Raw genomic sequence first — 9,110 nt, 5'->3', positions numbered from 1 at the left:
AATTTGTAAGCAGCTGTGAGCACTCTTGCACACAGAGTCCTCTCGATATATAATATATATCTCTGGTGGAATTGCTTAAATCCACCAGAAAGTTTTTTAAAGACTCTTGTTTTTAATTACTTATGTTTTGATTCAATTAAGTTTACATTCCGCATTGTGCTAATCAAAACAAATATATCTATAATCGAGTTGAACATTTTTATTTCGAGAAAAGGTTCAAGAATTCCATTCAACCCCCCTTTTGTAATTCTTGCTATATTGTTAAGGGACTAACAAATAGAATATGAGCCGATAGAATTTCAGGCAGATTTGTCATATGTAGAGCAGCCGATAAGAATTTTAGATCGGCAAGAGAGAGTGCTAAGGAATAAGTCTGTATCGTTAGTAAGAATTTTGTGGAGAAACCCAGTGGTTGAAGAATCAACCTGGGAGCTCGAGAGTGATATATTAGAAAAGTATCCTCAGTTAGTCTCATAGCGTGATTTTGAGGACAGAATCCTGTTAAGGGGGGAGAATGTAACCACCGAGAAATTTCGCTTGTATTATATCATTATAAAGATAAATTATGTGATTAAATGTGCCGAGTCGTTAAACCCTAATTGCTATGTACTACGTGTTGTCTGTTTTGATCCGAATGTGATTTGGATATTTATTGAGTATTTTATCGTAAGTTATATATTTTATCCGTACATCTCAAACAGTGTTATAAAAGCCCGTATTTCAAACAAAAATAATGGCCCTATTTTACCAAAAACGACCCATACCATATCGTTATTCTAAACCCCTAGACGTTTTACAAATTTACCTTTTTCGCGAAAAATGACTTTTCTGGACCCCTTCGGGTACCAAAAGCCCCACAAAGTCACATTTTTATTTTTATATGATCATGAAATTATTATACATCATTTTTCTTTGCATTTTTGTAATATTCATAATTTTTGGGAATTTTTAGCATTTATTTTGTTTTTATTGGATATTTAAAAATTTATTATTAATACCCAAAAATTATAAAAATTGGGGCCAAATATTTTTATTAGGAGTGTAATTAGCCCCTTAATTTTATTTAGGGGTATTATTTTCAGTACTATAAATAGCTATTTTATTATTAATTAATTAGTTAATATTATTAAAAATTCAGAAAATCAAGAAATAATTAGTGTTGGTGAAGAACAGGCAGAGAATTAAACTCCAGATTTGGAAGTGATTCTGTTAACCGATTTGATCATGTGAGTAACCAAAACAAAGCTCTTGATCTCTACTTTCTATTCATATCATCAATTTTATGTGTTGCTGATTTGATTTTCAATTCGTATTTTAGGGTTCATGAACTGAATTTGGGTATTTTTGATTGTGGGGTTCTGGGTTGAACTTGATGCTTGGTATAGTTTCATATACTTGTTTATAATTGATTTATGCTATTTAATTCATCAAAGTAAGGTTCTAAGTGTTAGTTCTTAGTTTCAAGTTTATGTAATTTTATTTTAATTTGTTTTTGAAGTCGCAAGAATCTGAGGTTAGTTTGTTATTAGGGGTTTGATTATGTATGCTTTAAGCTTTATTTTAAGCTATAGATCGTAATTTTTGGTGTATGAGTGAAGCAAAACGGAGTTTGGCCGAAATAGTTCTTGGTTTGATCGGATTTTTAGTTGTAGGGATGAGGAGAGGTAATTGATGATTGGGTTATGTGTAAGACGATGTTTGCAATTGAAACCATGTAAAAATCTGTTCAAACGATGCACGAATCGGCCTGAAACCGACTTCATCGGAAACTGGAGGAGTCACCGGCGTTCGTGGCAGTTTTAATCGGAGAAGAAGATGGGGACGTCGGTGATTGCAGGGGATTCGACGGCTGTACTGTGGAGAGGGATTGGAATGATTCTGCAGCTTAAATCGGTCTGGAATCGCCGTGTTTTGGCCAAATTGCCTCGTCGGAAAACCCACCGGCGTCGTTACCGGTGGGGCTGTTCTTCAGGACCCGTTAACCCGAACTCCGACCCGATTTTTTGATTTTAAGACCCGATTTTGATCCTTTAAATCCCAATTCCAGTTTCTAAAAGTTATTTCTATAATTTTTTAATTAATTGTTTTATTTGTATAAATTAGAATTAGTTTTTAAAAATTCTTAAATTCAATTAAAAATCAGATTTAAAATCTGAATTATTTTATAATTAATTTCTAAATTATTTATTAATTTAGAAATTTGAAATTGATTATTTATTTAATTATTTAATTATCTGTTTAATTATCTATTATTTAATAGTTAAGTAATTAAGTAATAATTAAGATTAAATAATAAGATCGAATAATATGATTAATAATTCGATAATTAGTCGAATAATACGAGTAAAATTTCGATAAGTTAGAATTAGTATTCGAGCGATAATTTATTTATTCAAAGAATATCGTAATAATTATTCGTAACGAATAATTAATTATAAATGATTAATTAATCATATAAGTTCTAATAATAATAATAATAATAATAGTTCGATAATTATACGAGGAATGCGAGTAGCTCGTATTTATACGAGTAGTTGACCGTTGAGTTAGATTATGATGCGAATAATAATTATTTATTCGATAAATAGCGTATCAGTTAGTTGTATCGATTGGTTATTTGTAAATAATCGATTTAATCGAGTAAGTGATAATAATTTATAAATAATTGTAATAAATTTTAATTAATCATAATAATTAGGGATTAATTATTTTAAAATACAATAAATATTAAATAATCATTTAAAAATATAATTAAGGATTATTTAATTATAATTAATTAATTATAATTAATTATTAATTAATTAAATCTTGTTTAATTCATAATAATTAAACCGTTAGTCCGTTTTGAGCAAAACGAAGACCTCTAGACTCAGAAAAATGAAACGAAACCAATAAAAATAATTGTAAATCATAATTTCTTCCGGAAGAGAGTGGTCTTGTGATAGTTAATTGTTTATATGCCCTAATAGGGGTAGAATCGAGTCAAATAAATTTTGAAAAATTATAATAAAATCAAATAGGGTTAGTTAATACAGGTATGAGTCTAGTATCGATTTTAAAAATATTTATAAGCCCAAAAATCAATTATGTGCCTTATGTGCTATGTGTTTTACATGATTATATGAATTCTATGTGCTAAATAATTATATGTATATATATATATATATGCGAGTCAGATAAAAACGCATGGGTAGATTGATAGGGTTACGTGGTATCAATTCAAGATACGCGTATGAAGTAAGTTATCTAAACGACTACCTTTTTATGATTGATTCAGTATCAGCAAGGCAGATCAAGCAGGAGATAGAAGGCGGTTAGTTGAACCAGGTTAAGTACACGCAAGTCAAGTTTTTCCCCTATTCTAAATTCAGAATAGTGAAATATTTCCCCATTTTTCCATATCAGTTACACTTTGATAATTCTTGTTCATACACAATTATTGATTCTTGTTTCTATTTCATTTCAATTCTTAGTTTCTCCTAATTTATTGAATCCTTTATTCATATTCCAATATTTTCACCCTTGTTACATATATTACGGTATATCCTGATGTTGGGATACATCGAAAGCATTCCGATTGTTCTGGATGCTCAGATTTGGACTGGATAGTTATGATACGGGCTAGGTTTTACCCAGACATTTAATTAATAGGCCATAGTTGCCTGAGTACTCCTTATGTTGGTTGGGTCTATGCAGTTGGGTATAGATCCGCACTGTATCCTGACTGATCAGCAGGTTATACTGCATATGTTAGTTCTTGTTTCCAGTCTTATTCATTTGGCACTCGCCAGTGTTGGCAAATTATTATTCTATACAGATACAATGGGTTGTTCAAACCATCAAACTATCTATTCATTTATTCTTTTCTCTTTATACTATAAATATTGTTGCAGGCTTGTTGATCAATTTTGGTTCATCCCCTTTTATTGTTATTCTTATTGTTTTTCAGTCAAGATAGAGAATGAGACCCATCAGAACCCGCATTGTCAAGAAGCAAGTTAAGCAGCGGGACCCTCCTATACCAAGAGTGTTCATCCCTATCCCAGAAGAGAGCTTTGAGTTACCAGATCAGGTGTAACAGGATAAGTAGTAATGTTGGTTTGAATAAAAGTTGTGTGGTGAGAATGTAGATAGAATAAAGTTTTGTAATAAAGAGAGTTCTTGAGATAGATTGTTTTGAAACTGGTTTGTAATAAAGTTAGTGTGTCAATCTTGTTTTCAACTCTCAACCTTAAAAGATCCTGAGTAGCAGTAGTTCGGGGTAATTATTATATTTATATTCCGCTTGTGCAGGTTTAGTTTGTAGTTGATATTAATAATGCCCCAAATCTATACCCCGGATTTGGAGGGTGTTATAGTTGATATGGAGAGAAAATACATCCTAAAGACACATTAAATGTCACATTAATTACACTTGGGCTTCTTGTCTAAAAGTCCAATACCGACCTATCTTGTCTGAACTCATAGCATACTCAAGATGGCCCATATAGACAAGGCCCACTAGCTGAGGTCGTCATGGTCCACGAACACAAGCTATTCACGGACTAGGCCCAATACGGCTGGAAGAGCAGGGACATGTGTTCTAAACAGACTCAAATTCCTACACAGAAGGTTCTGGAGCTCCTTCCTCAATAGGACTCCTAATCACCATCTAAGTTGCAGACTTGTCCATCAAGTCTCCCAACAAAATTCTAACCCTAGACTCAACTCTATATAAAGGGCTCTATCCCTCAACCTAGAACTACGTTTTTGGCTTGATTCTCTATAACACAGAGATATGTAGGCATCTTGCAAGGACCGATAGTCCCGAATGCAAGAGCAACCATTAATGTTCGAAGCTCACCAACCCAAGCATTAAATACCAACGCACTCAGGTTTTTGTTCCACAACATTTGGTGTCGTCTGTGCGAAGACTACGACCATGGTGAACACGCGGAGCAGAAACAATAGTGGGACAGACACTCCTGTTCCACCGCGAACAATCGCATCAGCGGTGGAAGTAACACCACACTCAACTTATGCCTCCAATCGAGGAGGAACCCTGGTAGGGGAAATTGAGGCTCAGCTGCAAGGGACGAATCCCCAAGCTCCTCAAGGGATGAATCCCTAACTTCAGCAGCTACATGCAACTGTGAACTCTCAACCACTTCGGTATGAGTACTCGACAATTGTGACTACTAACCCCCCTTACGGAATGCCTATATACCCTAAAGTTAGAGGGAGTGGACACTCTAATAGGAGTGAAGCACAAGGGCGAACGCCCCAATATATACGTGGTATGGCTCTTATTCTGGAGGATCAAGAATTCTTTGGACCTTATACTGAAAGAGACTCTGAGTCATCGGATGATGTCGCTCCAAGAAGGAGACGTGTTGGTAAAAAGTCGATGGCTGATACTGAACAACACTCCAGGAGCACTCAAGGGACGAATCCCCAAGATGTTCAAGAATGGATCAGGGCTCATGAAGCTGAGATCCAAAGGCTAAAGCGTGACCTGGAGACACAACTGACTTCAAGACCCGCACTTGCTCCAAGACGGAGAGGTCCTCCCCCAATCATAGACCTGGATGGTCCAATACCAAGAAGGGCAGTTGCCTCAAGGGCTGATCCAAGTGATCTTATGCCCCTAGGAGATCCTGATGATCCAAACCCACCATTCACTGATGAGATAATGAATGCTCATATCTCAAGGAAGTTCAAGATGCCCACCATTAAAGCATACGATGGTACTGGCGACCCTACTAATCATGTTAAGACGTTCTCTAACGCCCTGTTGCTACAGCCCGTGAACGACGCTATTAAGTGTCGGGCCTTCCATCAAACCCTATCGGGTATGGCTCAAAGGTGGTATAATCATCTGCCCCCAAACTCTATTGGATCCTTTAAGGACTTGAGCCAACCTTTTATCAAGCAATTCATAAGTGGCAGAGCGCACGAGAAGAGTTCGGCCTCTCTCATGGGAATAATCCAAGGAGGAAAGGAGTCCCTGAGAGAATATCTGAATCGATTTCTGAAGGAGGCTTTGAAGGTCCCTGATCTTGATGATAAGGTAGCTATGATAGCCCTACAACAAGGGACTAGAAACGAGTTCTTTAAGATTTCCCTGGATAAGCGCCTCCTGAAAGTATGCTGCAGCTCCAGGATAGAGCCGGAAAGTATATCAAGGTGGAGGAGAGTATGAAGAAGACAGCTGTGAATAATGAACCTACTGGAAATAAGAAGAGGAAGACGGATCAGGAGTAGGACGCTAAGGACAAGTATCCACGAATTGGAAAAAGCTCTAACTCCTCCTCTTCTAAGAGGAATCAGCAACCAAGGTTTGCTGAGTATGCGAGGTTGAATGCTCCAAGGAGCCAAATCTTTATGGAAATTGAGAATGACAAAGAGTTCAAATGGCCGAAGCTACTAAGGGGGGACCCCGAGAAAAGAGACAAGAGTCGGTACTGTAGGTTTCACAAAGATATCGGTCATGATACTGACGATTGTAGGCAACTCAAGGATGAGATTGAGTATCTGATCCGAAGGGGAAAGTTTGGAAGTTTCACCAAGGGTGAAGAGGCCGAGGCCAAAACAGAGATAATGATCGAAGAGATGACAATCGGAGGGGTAACGACAGAGATCACAACCCACAGCCCCGAGGGCCAGTAATCAATATGATCTCAGGAGGACCTACAACAACTGGTACTACAAGGAACTCCTGAAAAGCTTATGCAAGAGAAGTAATGAGCATAGTTGGAGAGCCATCTAAACGTTCTAGAGATGATGCTTGAATTTGGTGACCCAGACCTTGAAGGTTTGAAATTTCCTCAGGATGATCCTCTGGTTATCACTCTGATAATTAGAAATTGTCCTGTTATGAGGGTCCTAGTGGACAATGGAGCTTTCGTGGACATTCTGTTCCATGACACATTCATAAGGATGGGTTACAATGAATCTCAACTAGCTCCATCTGATGCACCTATCTACGCGTTTAACCATATGGAATGCAAAGTCGAAGGAGCAATACAACTTCCTGTAACTATCGGGGAGGAGCCCAGGGAGGCCACGCATATTTTAAATTTTCAGGTTGTCAAGGAAGCCTCTACTTACAATGCTATCATGGGTAGAATAGGGATCCATGATTTTAAGGCTGTACCCTCAACCTACCATATGGTACCGAAGTTCCCAACTAGGAATGGTGTTAGAGAAGCGAAAGGAGATCAGAAAATGGCCCGCAGTTGCTATGTGGCAGCACTTAGGCCCGATGGAACCGGGGGCAGGTCCTCCCCATTGAAGACATGGATGTCCGAGAGAATAACGAACTACAAGGGAAGCCATCCGAGGACTTGGTCCCAATTCCCTTAGATCCCTTAGAGCCGGAGAAGGTCACGTACATAGAGGCATCTCTGGACAAGCCCTTGAAGGGCCGAATGACAAATTTCCTCCAAGAAAACAATGATATATTTGCTTGGACAGTAGCTGATATGCCTGGTATTGACCCAAACCTTATAACTCATAGGTTGAACGTTGATCCAACTCGGAAGGCTGTAAAGCAAAAGAAGAGAACATATGCCCCTGATAGGATAAAAGCCATTAAGCAGGAGGCCGAGAAGCTTTTAGAAGCTGGATTTATTGAGAAAGTGTAATTCCCTGAATGGTTGGCCAACCCCATAATGGTTAAGAAGGCAAATGGAAAGTGGAGGATGTGCATTGACTTCACTGATTTGAATGATGCCTTTTCCAAGGACTGTTACCCTATACCAAGGATTGACACCCTGATCGATGCCACTGCTGGGCACGAGATGCTAAGCTTTATGGATGGCTTCAGTGGTTACAATCAGATTAGAATGCATAAGGATGACACCCCCAAGGTATCCTTCATAACTGACTTTGGTGTATTTTGTTATTTGTTATGGCTTTTGGACTTAAGAATGCACGAGCTACTTAACAAAGACTGGTAAACAAGATATTTGCCCATCTAATTGGGAAGAGCATGGAGGTCTATGTTGATAACATGTTAGTCAAGAACCTAAGCAAGGCCGATCATATTAGCCACCTCAGAGAGGTATTTGAAGTGCTGAGGCACCACAAGATGATGTTAAACCCAGCCAAGTGTGCTTTTGGCGTTGGGTCTGGAAATTTTTGGGTCACATGGTCTCTAAGAGGGGGATAGAAGCCAACCCCGACAAGATCAAAGCCATCTTAGATATGGAACCACCACGCTCCATCAAGGACGTTCAGAAGATGACAGGAAGAATTGCAACTCTAGGGAGGTTCATCTCCAAGTCCGGAGATAAATGCTTGCCCTTTTTCAAAACCCTTAAGAAGGTGAAGAACTTTGAATGGACAACTGAGAGCCAAGAGACCTTTGAATAGTTGAAGATGTACATGACTGAAGACCCGTTGTAGGCTAAACTAAGTCTGGATGACACTCTTTATTTGTACCTCGCGGTATCTGAACAAGCCGTGAGTGCGGTCCTCGTGAAGGAAGAGTAGAAGCTCTAGAAGCTTGTATACTATGTAAGCAAGGTGATTCATGGAGCAGAGTTGAATTACTCCACCACGGAGAAGTTCACCTTGCTCTCATCACAGCCTCAAGGAAGTTGAGACCATATTTCCAGGCTTACAAGATTGAAGTCCTGACGGACCAACCCTTGAGGAACATTCTTCATAGCCCGAAGGCCAGTGGAAGGCTCATCAAATAAGCAATTGAGTAAGGAGAATTTGATGTCAAGTACAGGCCTCGAATGACCATCAAGGCTCAGGCCTTAGCAGACTTCGTGGTCGAATGTACCATTAACGCCCAAGAAGTCGGGGGGCAAGATATAGTAACCCCAGAAGAAGGAGAGAAGGAGAAGGATGAATAAATAACTTTGAAAGAGTATTGGGTTCTCCATTTTGACAGAGCGTCCAAAATAAAATCTAGTGGTGCAGGCCTAGTATTACAAAGCCCTGATGGGTTTATGATTGAGTATGCTTTAAAGTTGGATTTCCCAATAACAAACAACAAAGCAGAATATGAAGCATTGATAGCTGGCTTAGGCTTGGCTACAGCCATGAGGGCCAAAACCTAAAGGTCTGTGGAGAGTCAAGACTTGTAGTTGCTCAAGTTAATAGAGAGTTTGAGGCCA

At 38.4% G+C, this 9,110-nt stretch overlaps 1 protein-coding gene across 1 annotated transcript; it reads left to right on the top strand.

Moving 5' to 3' along the window:
* Positions 1-6,759: 6,759 nt before the first annotated feature.
* Positions 6,760-7,625, top strand: LOC141695252 (uncharacterized). Its single transcript, XM_074499505.1, has 2 exons — positions 6,760-7,152; positions 7,260-7,625. Exons 1-2 carry the CDS (start codon positions 6,760-6,762, stop codon positions 7,623-7,625), a joined length of 759 nt encoding a protein of 252 aa, XP_074355606.1.
* Positions 7,626-9,110: the final 1,485 nt, after the last annotated feature.

This window comes from Apium graveolens, chromosome 2 (assembly GCF_009905375.1).
Source record: "Apium graveolens cultivar Ventura chromosome 2, ASM990537v1, whole genome shotgun sequence".
Classification (NCBI taxonomy): Eukaryota; Viridiplantae; Streptophyta; class Magnoliopsida; order Apiales; family Apiaceae; genus Apium; species Apium graveolens.
Note: the sequence above shows the minus strand (reverse complement) of the source record. Positions and strands in the feature narration are given on the sequence as shown.